General features: G+C 46.9%; 2 protein-coding genes across 2 annotated transcripts; both read right to left on the bottom strand.

Annotated features, from left to right (window-relative positions):
* Positions 1–309: 309 nt before the first annotated feature.
* BYT42DRAFT_386187 (uncharacterized protein) lies at positions 310–11,377 on the bottom strand. Its single transcript, XM_051563330.1, has 17 exons — positions 11,036–11,377; positions 10,602–10,970; positions 10,145–10,538; positions 9,809–10,082; positions 9,646–9,743; positions 9,394–9,570; positions 9,163–9,333; positions 8,948–9,098; positions 8,758–8,880; positions 8,271–8,692; positions 8,013–8,190; positions 7,840–7,920; positions 7,595–7,781; positions 7,334–7,512; positions 7,069–7,274; positions 6,771–7,010; positions 310–6,702 (listed from the first exon to the last, which is right to left on the bottom strand). Exons 1-17 carry the CDS (start codon positions 11,293–11,295, stop codon positions 415–417), a joined length of 9,798 nt encoding a protein of 3,265 aa, XP_051422552.1. The 5' UTR covers positions 11,296–11,377; the 3' UTR covers positions 310–414.
* On the bottom strand, positions 11,101–12,408 carry BYT42DRAFT_386218 (uncharacterized protein). The gene is made up of 4 exons (XM_051563331.1): positions 11,917–12,408; positions 11,669–11,818; positions 11,432–11,593; positions 11,101–11,355 (listed from the first exon to the last, which is right to left on the bottom strand). Exons 1-4 carry the CDS (start codon positions 12,119–12,121, stop codon positions 11,336–11,338), a joined length of 537 nt encoding a protein of 178 aa, XP_051422551.1. The 5' UTR covers positions 12,122–12,408; the 3' UTR covers positions 11,101–11,335.
* Positions 12,409–12,471: the final 63 nt, after the last annotated feature.

The following is a 12,471-nucleotide window of genomic DNA, read 5'->3' as shown; positions in this document are numbered from 1 at the left end:
TTAGTTTGGACTCAACCAACCGCATCGCCTAATGAAACCTTGGCAGTGTCGGTTTTTTGTGCTGTTTTCTTGGTCATTCAGGCACAAGATTGTTTACGGTTTAATGGACCTTTTTGACAGTCTCAAACGGATCTTTAAGGAGCCTATGATATCTATGCTCAAGCACAGTGAGGCCGGGTGAGAAATAGATAGAATCAGAGAATTAATTTCAGGCACCTGAAACTCTAACAGACGTTGCCCGGACATCATTAGAAATGTTTCACTTTGGGAAACCAAATATCATCATGCAGCTAATTCAACAAGGAACCTCAAAATTTTTGTTGTTGGGGAAACCTTAGTAACGGATACAATGTCATAAAGCGATCAGTTTATCATTAATTAGGCCAAACACTGCATTGTTTATTTGTTCAACGTTTATTGGCATTGTTCCTCGAATGTTTTCCATAAAGATTGTACGAGACCATCGAGGGGCAGTGTAATGTTTTCGTGAATCGCGGCAGGTAGTCGGTCTCGTTTCAGACCAAGCCATTCCATCGGTGGCGTGGCATCGCCCATCACTTGGAGCTGCGGATAGAAATCGACCGGTTGAACTGCACGATATTTGATGGCTTCGCTGGGACCGGTCGGTGGTAATTTGTCCGGTTCAGGACTGTCACTGGGTTCTCGTGGATCGGTGGAAGCAGATGAAGGTTTTCGATGGAGTGAAGCTGCTTTTCGTTTGTTCACACCCACGCCACTGTCAACACTTTCCGTATCGTCATGACCGGCAAGACTGGGAGCATTTGTTTCGCCCGGTGTGGTGCTTGGTGACGGTCTTGCCAGCTCGCTTTCCTTGGCCCGCTCCAGTTGGTTCTTATACATGCTGTACATTTCTTGCAGATATTTCATCAACCCAAGGTTCAGTGAAACGTTGACACGACCATCGAAATTGGCTGCAAACGTGTGATCGACAGCCTGACTGATCTGATTGGAATCCATCGTTAGACGTGTTGTTGGAATGGTAAAGATGCGAGTACCACCCCAGCTCTTGGTCTTGGATTCGGCGGTGACCGCCAAGGTCCTGTCTTGGGCCATGAGATCCTTGCTCGACACGTTCTTTAGCAGAGCCGCGTTCAATAAATTGATTGTCAAGACACGATGCATTCCTTCGTCACTCGTTGGCGCTTCGCTCAAGTTGGCATTAATCTGTCGGGCATGGACCTCAACATTATCCACGTCATGGAACTGGTTGGGATAAATCACAATATCGAGGCCATCCATTTGTATGTGCACATGGCGGTGAACAAGTTGCAATGCTGGTGAGTCTTTGCGAGCCTCTGCGGAAACGGCTGACGAAGTATAAGTGGACTGGGTGGGTTGCGTGGTGGTCACGTTTTCCCGCACAGGCGCGGCAGGCACGGCAGGCATGGCTGGCATGGTAGGCATGTCCAACAGTCCGGCTTCCATTTTCTTCTTCTCCAGTAGCTCCATAAAGCGTCGGTACATGGTGATAATCACAGGAACGGTTTTAATCGACAATCGTACAATCATTGCCCGCATGTGGATCGACGTCGTCATTTCGTATTGACCCTCTTTCGGTTGAATTATCGACGTTAGCTCAATGGGATCTTGCACAAGATCAAGGATATTTTGATACTCGTATTCAAACGTCGCGCGGGCACCGTCCAGGATCACATGAGAAGACGAACTGTATGCTTGGACGCCGTCCTGGACTTTCAGACTCACATTCACCAGAACCCGTTGCAATTGAGCGTCGCCGGAAAGTCGGCCTTCCGATGAGACATCAATGTGATCAAAAGAAAAACTGAGCCCCTTGCATTGCATTGGTACGTGATACACCGTCATGGAAACATTGTTCGGTACGAGTGCAATTTTGCCAATGGCTTGACCCATATCAACCGACAGATTGACGGTCTGTGAGTGCACCGCAATGTGTTTGGCAAAAGGCTTGGTAGGTAACGACGCCGATTCACCCGATTCAGTATCGTTTTCTTCCACGATCGTGTCGGAAGGAAGCAACTTGCTGCTGGTGTTGTGATCCGCCTGTGCCGGCGTCGTGTCTGGCACAATAGCTTGATTGAACCAACACGCGTACAATGTCAGGAGATCTTGCAAATGGCGAACGTTGAGGTCGGTGTGGATACAAGGAATATTCACCACCACCGAAATATCGTCGTTTCGGTGAATCGCACTGTCGCGAGGTAACATCAGCGTGACATTGAAAACCAGTTCATCGACCTTGGCTGTCAGACAAGCTTCCGGTGAAAAGTGATGTTTGATGGTGGTCGACAGATCATGGATCGACGCCACACAACTCATTACGCGGGTTCCCGCAGGATCGTAAAAAGCATTGAGCAAGAATTGACTTTGGTCCCAGCCCAAGGAACACACCACTTTCGACGTCGGCTGGCAGCTCAAATCCAGTTTGGTACGCGACAAGCGGACCAGAACCGACGCATCCAGATTATCCACGTCGGTGGTGGTGGTGGTAGTGGTGGTGGACCGTTCGGCTTTACGTTCGCTGGATTCCTGCATTCCCAGTTTCAGACCGGCCACCACTTCGCGAAGAAATTGCACAAGCGAAGGATGCAAAATGTTGTTACTTTCATGGATAAGGATATCGCCGTGGAATCGTCGTGGAGCATCGGATCCGGAGGCATGCGCGCCAAGCGACGTTTGATAAATCATCCATGCATTCAATCCCGGCAACTTGAGCGTAGCGACGTTGCCTTCGGTGGTCCGTGATAAGGACTCCATCCCGGTTTTGATGCGCAGGCTTTGCTTTGGGCTCTTTCTTCGTACCGTGTCTCCCGAATGGCGTTTGGGATACATTCGCACCACTCCGCTTTGATATTCAAACACGCCAATGATCTCCAGATTTACCACTTCGCTTCCTTTCTCTTCAGGTTCTTGCTTTGTCATAAGCTTGGTGTTGACGGCAAATTCGTTGACACGGTCCATACTCTTGATGTAAATGTCGTTCAAACTGTTGATGTAATCGGCAATGGTGCCGTCCAGATCCACTTCGAATCCGCCCACCTTGGCATCGATCTTTAACGACTGTCTCGATTTCTGACTCTGCGCATACAGTTTACACACAATCGATGGCAGCAGCATCTGGTTCATGCGGGAATGTTTTTCGGCTACAAAGTGATCTTCATTGCTCTGGTCAAATCGTTTCACACATTGAAGCGAAATATTCTCCAGGACGGCGGTACTCGTTTCGATATTTTGCGTCAATAGTTCGAGAGAAACGATGGAGAACAACAAGGCGCTCACTTCTTTTGGACTTCTCGCCGACGAGGAGTGATGTGATTGCGTGTCCAGAGGAATAGCAACGCCCAGCTTTTGAATCCGTAAGCAGATCAGTTTATCCTGCCATAACGACTGGATATCTTCCTCCATGCTGGCCGTGTCGTACTTGAACGATTGGACCAATCGTTTGGTATTGGCGGCCAAGCGTTCCAATTCCAGTTTCTTGAGCTCTCGCTTCTTCTTCAGTTCGGCATCGTAGTAAATATAAATTTCGGCCAATTTTCCCAGCGCAATGGGCTGCATGACGGTTTGAATTTTGGAGATATCAATGTAGAATGAACCTAAAGGATGATTGGGTTGATCTTTGGACGTGATTTGAGAGGAACACCCAGGCAAGTAATTTTGAATCAAAAAGTCAATCACGATGTACGCGAGTCGATTTCTTCTCGAGAATGTCTCTTTCTTGGCTCGCGACGTCGGGTCGTCCGGGTACGATCCACTGTTGTGATCCAGCGACAAGGCAAAGTTGCGTCCTTGGACCTTCCATGCCAATCCTTCGGGCGATGGACGATCCCCGTGGGCTACGCAATCATTCGAAACGGAGGCTTCCAGTGCATTGGATTCGAACAGGACAAGCGCTGAGGGGCTTGAAGCGGAGATGCGAAGACCATCGAGCAAGAAATTCAAATGATATCTCAACGGTTTGCCAGACGAAGAAGCGGGTGTCGTGCCTTCCGTCGACGGTTCGTGGTGACGTTGTTTCGAATAGGACAGCACTTCCAAAAGTTCGCTAATTTCATTGCCGAGCAAAGACTGGGCCGTCAGCAACGAATCGATCATGGCGACGTTGAGTGACAGCGAAATGAAATCCACGGAAATCATGGATCGTAGTTTGAGTCGATCCGCACCACCATCCGATACCGATCTCAGACTGCCTGTACTGCGAATACTGGGAATGGCAAAAACGGTGCCACCGTGGTCGTGGATGGCTGTAGAGGAAGGTGTTGCCGGGGCCGTGTTTTTGGTGATCAAATGTAATTCTTGCTTGGACAACTGGATCGCGTACTTTAGCACAGACACACCCTTGGGTTGGATTTCATGGGCCAATGCAAAAAGATCTTCCATGGAATATTCCACACTCAATGAAGGCAGCAGATCCGCACGGGCCACCACCGAATTCAGAAGCACTTGGAACCGAGAATCGAATTTCCGTCCAGTGAGTGGCACCCCTTTGGCGGGATTACTACTATTGCTGTAGGCCATTTCTTTACGCTGTTCTTCCCATTCATTCAACAGGTTTTGAAACATGAAATGATATCGCTGGCCTTGTTCCGTACGCCATTCTTCCACGAACCCATACAAGCGCAGTAAACTTTGAGGCGCGTGAATGTAGAATTTGCGAACATTGCAAAACAGGTTGAACAGTTGTCGCTGGGTATCGGATTTCCCCTTTTTGGTGGATCGAGCCGGTTGGCTGAGATTTGCATTGACCGTGGGATGATCCATGGTAATCACCAGCAGTTCCACTAGTGTGGCAAGTCGATCCCGGTGTCGTTGCATCTCAAAGAACCGTACATCTATAAGATCGACCCCGCCCGCGGCTTCTAACAGAATACGGTTCTGCGCGTGATGCATATTTTTTCTCGATGTTTTGAAAGAACTGCGGACCCCGGACCCGGTATCGGAATCAGCTCGCTCCGAAGAGGCAAAGAACGCCGTGGGCGTCAAGCGTGGATTTGACAACAGAGCCGAGCCTTGAATGCCCCGGATCACGGATTGCATCGTCAACTTTTGAGCTCGCGCGCAAATATCGATATCATGCACATCCACGAGAACTTGCGCCACAATATCCACTTGAGCCAAGATTTTTTGCAGGTCGAAAGAGGCATCGGGTGACAATGATTGAGAATGGCGAGAGGAGAAGGACGAACTGGAGTGGGAAACAGCGGTGGCTTTACTGGTATGGGATAAACTGCGTATTTTGTTGGTAAATACACGTTGCACCATCAACATGTGTCTCGCAAAAGCAAGGATGGCCGGATTGGCTCCTATTTTCACGGAAGCGACACTGCCTTTGGCTACAACATCCAAGTACCCTTCCGATGGGTGCGTCTTGGCGCGATCATCGGAACTGGGTCGCGGAGGCGACACATCGTCGGAAGGATCGCCGATGGTGGGACGCTTGAAAACGCTGTCGAGGGCCAGTTCGATGGACCGGATAAAGATGCTATTGTCTTCGGTCACTTCTTCCTCTTCGTAGATGCAGAAACCAAACTGCTGCAGTGTAATCTTTCCAAGATTTACCGAGGACGTCAACAACCGCACAAAGTCCTGGGTACAGCTACTCTCGATCATGGACGACTCTTGATGAGATCGTTGGTTGAAAGGCTGCGTAAACAGTCGACAGTGAGCAATATCGTCATCACTGATCTCCCAGCTTCGCCAGCGTGAAAATGTCTGCACGACACTACTGAACATGTAGCGTGAGTCCACATGCTGAATTGCGCCGCCCGAAGTCAAACGATACTGCAACTCTTCACGCGTGGAAGACGGCATGGATCGTAAGATATGACGCATACGTGCCAACAGTTTCCATCCGACATCGTTGCGAAAGTTGCGCGATCCCAGACGAAGCATGTTGGTAGGTTTGGTCAGGAACAGTGGATCGCCTACCACGTGCGGGTCGTTGGAAAAGTTGGCCAGCTCATGAATGAATACCTGGATTTGCCGCGACCGGCGCTCTTGGAAGCTTTCAAGAATGTCCTTTAAATCATCGACAAACACCAGCCAGGAATAGACGGCGCCCACCAAGATTTCTACGGATTCGGTAATAATAATCGTTGACAGTCCACCAATCTCCATGTTGAAGTAGTTTGGTTTTTGCGCGCCTAACCATTTGAATGCGAAATCGGAGAGTTCGAGATCGACGACGACCAGTTCGTTTGTTGCATGGGTCTGGTCTTCTTCCTCGTTGCGATGACGTTTGATGGGCTGATGCTGACGTGCAAGTGGGATGCCAAAACTGACAGGCTGATGCAACGGTTCATGACGTTCGCTAATGTATCGCACTTTGCAGCCCAGTTTACCGGTGTCAATGTGAACGCGCGATTCCTGGAATACCAGCTTGGATTCGGCCACTGAGACCTGTTTTTCATCAAATGCCAGATCCTGGAATTTGACGCTGCCGATCATGCGAAAATCTTGGAGAAAGACGTCGGCTGAACATAAAATAGTATTTTGGAAATCGTACTGTGTCTTGATGTGGGATTGTCCGTGCTTGTAGATTGGCAGATCGTCAGGGATCATGACATTTTGAATAAAGTGCAAATACGTTCTGGGCAACAAGACGGCAAACCGAGTGCAAATATACTGATGGGTAAGGTATCGGGTCAGCTGACCAATGTATTCAATTTGATGCGAATCAAGCATGGTTTCCAAATCCCAATCCTACCACGGAAAAAACGGGGGTTAGGTCTACTTGCCGCTTCATGCCACTGTACGTAAAAATAACTTACATCTTTACTAATGACTTCGGTCAACTCTTGAACCACCTTGACCAGAATGGGAGTGAGCAAGATGGTTACAGGACAAGTGGCTTCAATCACCGTCGTCGCAAGGACTTCGTTTCCTTTGCTTTCATCGGCTTTGTTGGCTGTTCCCCCGTCAGATCCATCATCCGAAGCACTATTATGCTCTTTGAAGAAATACTCGGTGTCGATATGTGAATCATTCTCAAACTTGTACCGTTCTTCCTTCTAATTGTATTCATGTCCGTTTAGTACTATTTATCTTGGCACGTTCTTCTCTACTGACCTTTTCGGGAACTACCGAAGTTTTGGGTGGAGCCAGAAAGGGATGGAAAAACGGATGGCTGCGATCTAGGGTTGCAATGGCGCGTTGCACTGAATACCGCTTGAGGTATCCGCTGTAGGGAATGGATGGTGGAATCGAGGTCGGCGTGTAAGCATTTTTGACCGTGGTATCGTACAACACATCATTCACAGGATAGGTATCTTCCACTAAAAAAAAAAGTATAAAACCGATGCGCTTGATGAAGATGGTGTCTTTGCATCTGTACCTTCACTTTCCATATCACTCATGGATTGAACACTCGCTCCGCCGTAGCCATCAGAGGCATAGTCTGAAATCTCCATTTCGCTGTATCGCGTCGAATATATCCCTTCGGAATTGGCAGTATGGAAAGACTCATTGTCGCGCAATACAGAGCTTCGCATGGAGGTTCGAGACATGGGTACGCTATAAAAAGAAAAAGAATAAGAAAAAATGACTTGTTGTGAGCTTCACCTTGGTTTTTTGTATTGCTAATTTCAACCCTTACTGATCAATGATTCTGTCGTCGTCCGATTCATCGTCCGTGTTGTAAGTTGGCGACCAGTTACCGACAAACGAAGAAATACTGGGACTGCCAGTGGAACTCTTTCTTCGGCCAAAGAAACCATCCAGCGTCTGAGAGTGGGTGGAGTGCGCCGAACTTGCGTTCTCTATGTGTGAGGTTGGCTTGTCGGCTATCAAAGTGGCCACATTAGCATCATCATAGTTAAAGGATGCGCTCAAGAACCTTACCACAGTAGAACGAACGATAGGGTGGAGCGTAGAGTATGCCAACATGATGCTCTTGAAGTGTGTTCACTGATGATCGAGAACCTTTTTTTTTTAAAAAAAAATAAAAAATAAAAAAATAGCAAATCCCCTTAATGTTCCTTGTATCATTGTATCTCACTCGTTTTTCCACTTACTGTCAGTGTCATTATCCTCATCGTAAAGATTGACGCATCGACGCGTAAAATAGTCCTGACTGCTAATAAATGTTTGTTGCTTGGACCGTTTTTGCTGCCAATCTTTTGTCTGGCGAAACAGAGTAATGTTCAGACCAAGCTCCACTTTGGCGACTTCGACCCATGAGAATTCGGATTCCTAAGTTAGTATGGGGTTTTTTGTTAGCGATACATTGAGTTGATTGGATGGATGAGTGAAGCAAGAGAAAAATCTTCTACCTGACTGTTGCCTTGTTTTGAGGGATCTTGGTTAGCCAAGCAAGTGGTTTCAATGGCTGGCAATTTCACTGCGATTCGTTGGCAATACTTTTCATTGACAAGGTTATCAAAGTCAACGGTCATGCCATCCTTGAAATGAATGCCTGTGGCGGTATTTTGACTCATCAAATAGATATCGATTTCTCGAACCGACGCCTTCACAAAGGTGACATCCGGATCCGGATCGGGAGTCATTTCTGCAGGAACCGCATTATCTTCATCAATGAGATTGTACACAAACGTCTGTGCAAAGCACATGGTGCCCAGCAAAAAAGACGGTTTGATTTCACCCGTGATGTGTCCAATGTCAAACTCCCAATGACACAAATACGTTGCCGTCTCTGGCAACGGGCCAAATAATCGGTGCGCGTAAATGCTCGTTTCTAGGAAATCCAGGATTCGCTGTGAATATTTCTCATCATGCTTTTTTCGTTCCAGTTCCACTGACCATCAATAAAGATAAAATTGCGAGGATCACGAGCGTTTTTGATTCGAAAAGGGGCTTGCTTCTTGCATGGATTCGGATTGGAATCTCTCGTCCAAGTAATCGGACTGATGTTGACGTGCATATCTGATGAACAGTAATAAATGTAAATATTAGTCTAGTTATTTCGCGTACAATGGATGCCAGCACGAACCCATATAGATATCGAGATTTCGAAGCTCCAGTTGTAATTCTTGAAACTCCAACTGTGAATAGTGGGAGCATTCGTACAGATTCTCTGGCAACATGAGAGCGCCATCCAGAACTTCAAGAAACACGTAAACTTCAAATGGGTCTTGAACGGGCTACAATCATTGTGAATAAAATCACCATTCACGCCCTATTGACGACATGTATCAAAAAACCAACCTTGGCTTCGCCCTGCTTTTTCTTCATTTCTAGATACTCTTGTGGGTTTTGTCGACGATATCGATACTCTTCAATTGTCCAGAAATTGATCCAGTTGCCAAAGTAATTGTCGCGCAAAATGAAGAGGTATCGTATCACCGTGCCGAAAAGTTTGACCGTAACTCCATTTAACTAACAGTCATACCGCTTCGGTCAAAAAGATCATACTGATACCCAACTGCCCTCACTTACTGTAACATATAAGCTTGTGCTTTCAATATGAGTGGCGACGTCAATCGAGGTATAGTACTCGTAAGATCCGCTAATTTTGAGCCCCAAACAAACAGCAACTTGGGCATCGTCTTGTTGCATAAAAGCATTGAGTGTATGCGACGTCTGCAATGATATTCCAATTTTGCATTGCTCGACCTAAGAAATTTTTTTTCTCCATGTTGATATCGAAAAAAGAACTTGATCCTCCACGTCTCTGTATAGATAACTTACGTTGGCATCAAATCGAATGGTGTTCACTTCAGGTTCAAAATCTTGCAGAGGCAATGTAATGTCGAAATATAATTTCTGCGCTTGTACAACAAGAAAAGCTAATCATCATTTCGGAATAAGTCCAAGTTTTCCCATTTTCATGGAAGAAAGACGCTCCGCTTACCGTTGTCTTCAAGAGAATTTGGGTTGCTGATGACGTTGTGTTCATTCACGCAGAGGTATATATGAGGCTGGGTAGCATCCAAGTGAAGTATGTAGGTAGTGGGTATAAAATGCAACAGATCGACGGGAGGCGAGCTAGTCCAATCCTTGATCAGATCTTGCAAAAGGAAAATATGATCGCGTAATAGAAAAATGCGAGGTCGTGCTGCTTTGCAAGTGATATTCCAAACGCGGTGCGCATTCCACACGAGAGGGGTGGGCATCGCCACATGCAACTAGGACACGTATATTTAATTTGATCTGTTATAGAATGCTGTTTGAGAAGATACTGGCTTACTTCAAGGCTAGGCAGCTGCAATAGCGAGGCATAGTTTATACTTGTTGAAACATCGGGTTCTTTGAGGTGGACGTCTAACTTAGTTACGTAACCATCGGCACCAAAGACGAAGGGAACCACCATTTTGACCGATGAATCCTTGGCAGCTTTCAAGTCAATCCAGCCGTAAGGACGCGTATAAAACCCATCCGCGCCGATATCCAGCTCGGCTGATCCGGTTTCGTACTTCCAATCCTTTGATTTTTCTCGAGTAGGAATTCGAAGGGTCGCCTCGGTCATGAATTCCAACTGAAACTTGAATGCTGTGGCCATCCGCGATTGGCCTGGTATAAGCCGCGGGGTGGGGGAATTATTACGGTGAGAGTTGGGGAAAAAGTAATCTTGGATGGCAGCCCTATAACACGGTTATTCTCATTTGTAAGCAATTGCCCGACAATATGATTTATCCTCCTCTTACCGCTGCCGATCCGTCCATGGACCGTAATAAATCATGGCGTTCCAGGCCAAGAGTCGCACGCCCCACTCTGGCGGTAGGCCGCCGTTCCCAATATCGGTGCCAATGCCTGAGAATGTGCCTGTGGACGCTTCGGAGGTTGGAACAGGTCCCGCATAATCTGCATAGTAAGTGATGGCCATTTCGCTGCATTCGATAACATTATTCACACGTGCATATTCTTCGTGATACGTCGTATCATTTGTTTCGAGCCCAGTGGTGGGTCTTGCTGCAGCACTCATCAAATCATGCATATGCTGCATTTCACCGTACTGCCTTGTTCGCGTTGCGGGATGAAGGTATTGCAAAGGTTTCCATAGCCGAGACCAAAACCTAAAAGAATAAGCGTGTCAATGAAATTTGGTTTTCTTTGTTATGGCTGACGGGTCCCAACTCACGTCGGCAAGGTAGGTTGGATCGTTTGCATGGATTTGTCAATGTTTGTGAAGTCCATGTTATCTTTGAGACTAAGTTGCGGTTTTCTGAGGACGAGATCAAAGACGGACTTGTAATAATCCATGCTACTCCGTGAAGGTACCGTACTCCAAATACCGTTGGCTTGCGCGACCTGGAGGAGGATCATGGTGCGGAGTTCCATGTTACCAATGATTACCGCGCCGGTGGTACACTCAAACTGAATTGGCATGAGCCGTTCCATCAACGAATCCTGCACACCCGTCGGAGTCTGGCTTTCCGGATCAACTTTGGGTTTGGCGGGCTCTGAAAGAAGGCGTTCAACCGAGTTAGGATTGGCGTGTGCCACCCCTCATTTTTAGATTTTTTTTCATATTCACCTTTAAGTTCAACGTCCGAGCCTGTGGACTGGTTGGTTGCAGTGGTGGTCATGCCAAGAATATCTTTCATTCTTTCGTAAGCGGGCGCATTGTTGTAAATGAACCATTCGAGTCCTTCCACATGGCAGACCACTCGACAAGGATGTGGGCTGTTATTTTTGCCTAGAACGTGTGCCAAGCAGATTTAGCGCCATCAGTGTCTGTGCGTTTATTTTGAATCGATTGGAATAGACTTGCCTGTTTTTTCGTCTTTGGAATTTCGCACATTGAGTAACCAGTATCGGATAGCGATATGGCCCTTTACGATAGAAATTGATTGATTGGTTGAAAGATATCGAAAGTTCTTGAACAGGATACGAGCGCCTAAAAGTGTCACACGCACGGAATCTAAAACGGCCCACGTCGTTAACTGGTTTAGCCCATGCACTTTTTTCCCCTTCTCCCAGCATTAATGCTCAATGAGTCTTCGGAAACTGTGATATTACCGACTTCAATGTAGGCTCCATAGCGTCGCCAGGTATATTGGTTGATGAGCCACGTTAATATTTGGCCGGCAACACGATTAAAGTAGAATAAGAAGAAGAGGACGACGACGATGACGACGATGCAGTAAACAAAGAACATCCAAAAGTCCAAGCCCGATTGGACATTGGAATTGGAAGATTGCACTGCCGCTTGTAGGAAGATCATGGGTTGAAATGGAGCAAAATGCAAACGGTTACTGATACAAACGAGTCAGGCACATGAAGAAAAATAAGGAAATGATCCGAGAAAGTCCAAAGTCACGATGAAATTCACGGTTGCTCAAAAAAATCAAACTCCCGCCTGGTTATTCATCCCAATCCAGGAAAACCTCAAGCCAATTGTTTTCATTGTGCCCAAAAAGAAACATGATACAAACCGGAACCTTTTCCGTATTGCATTGGCCACAGCATTTTTTCATTGTCTTGTGACCTCTAGCGTTGATGATGGAGCCCTGGTCCCAGAACCAACAGGGCATCTACAGGCATTTCCTCTTTAGAACGTTCATGCAACCAAGA

The sequence above is a fragment of the Radiomyces spectabilis genome (genome assembly GCF_025331425.1).
Source record: "Radiomyces spectabilis strain NRRL 2753 chromosome Unknown BYT42scaffold_8, whole genome shotgun sequence".
Classification (NCBI taxonomy): Eukaryota; Fungi; Mucoromycota; class Mucoromycetes; order Mucorales; family Radiomycetaceae; genus Radiomyces; species Radiomyces spectabilis.
This window is presented reverse-complemented; position numbering and strand designations above follow the sequence as displayed.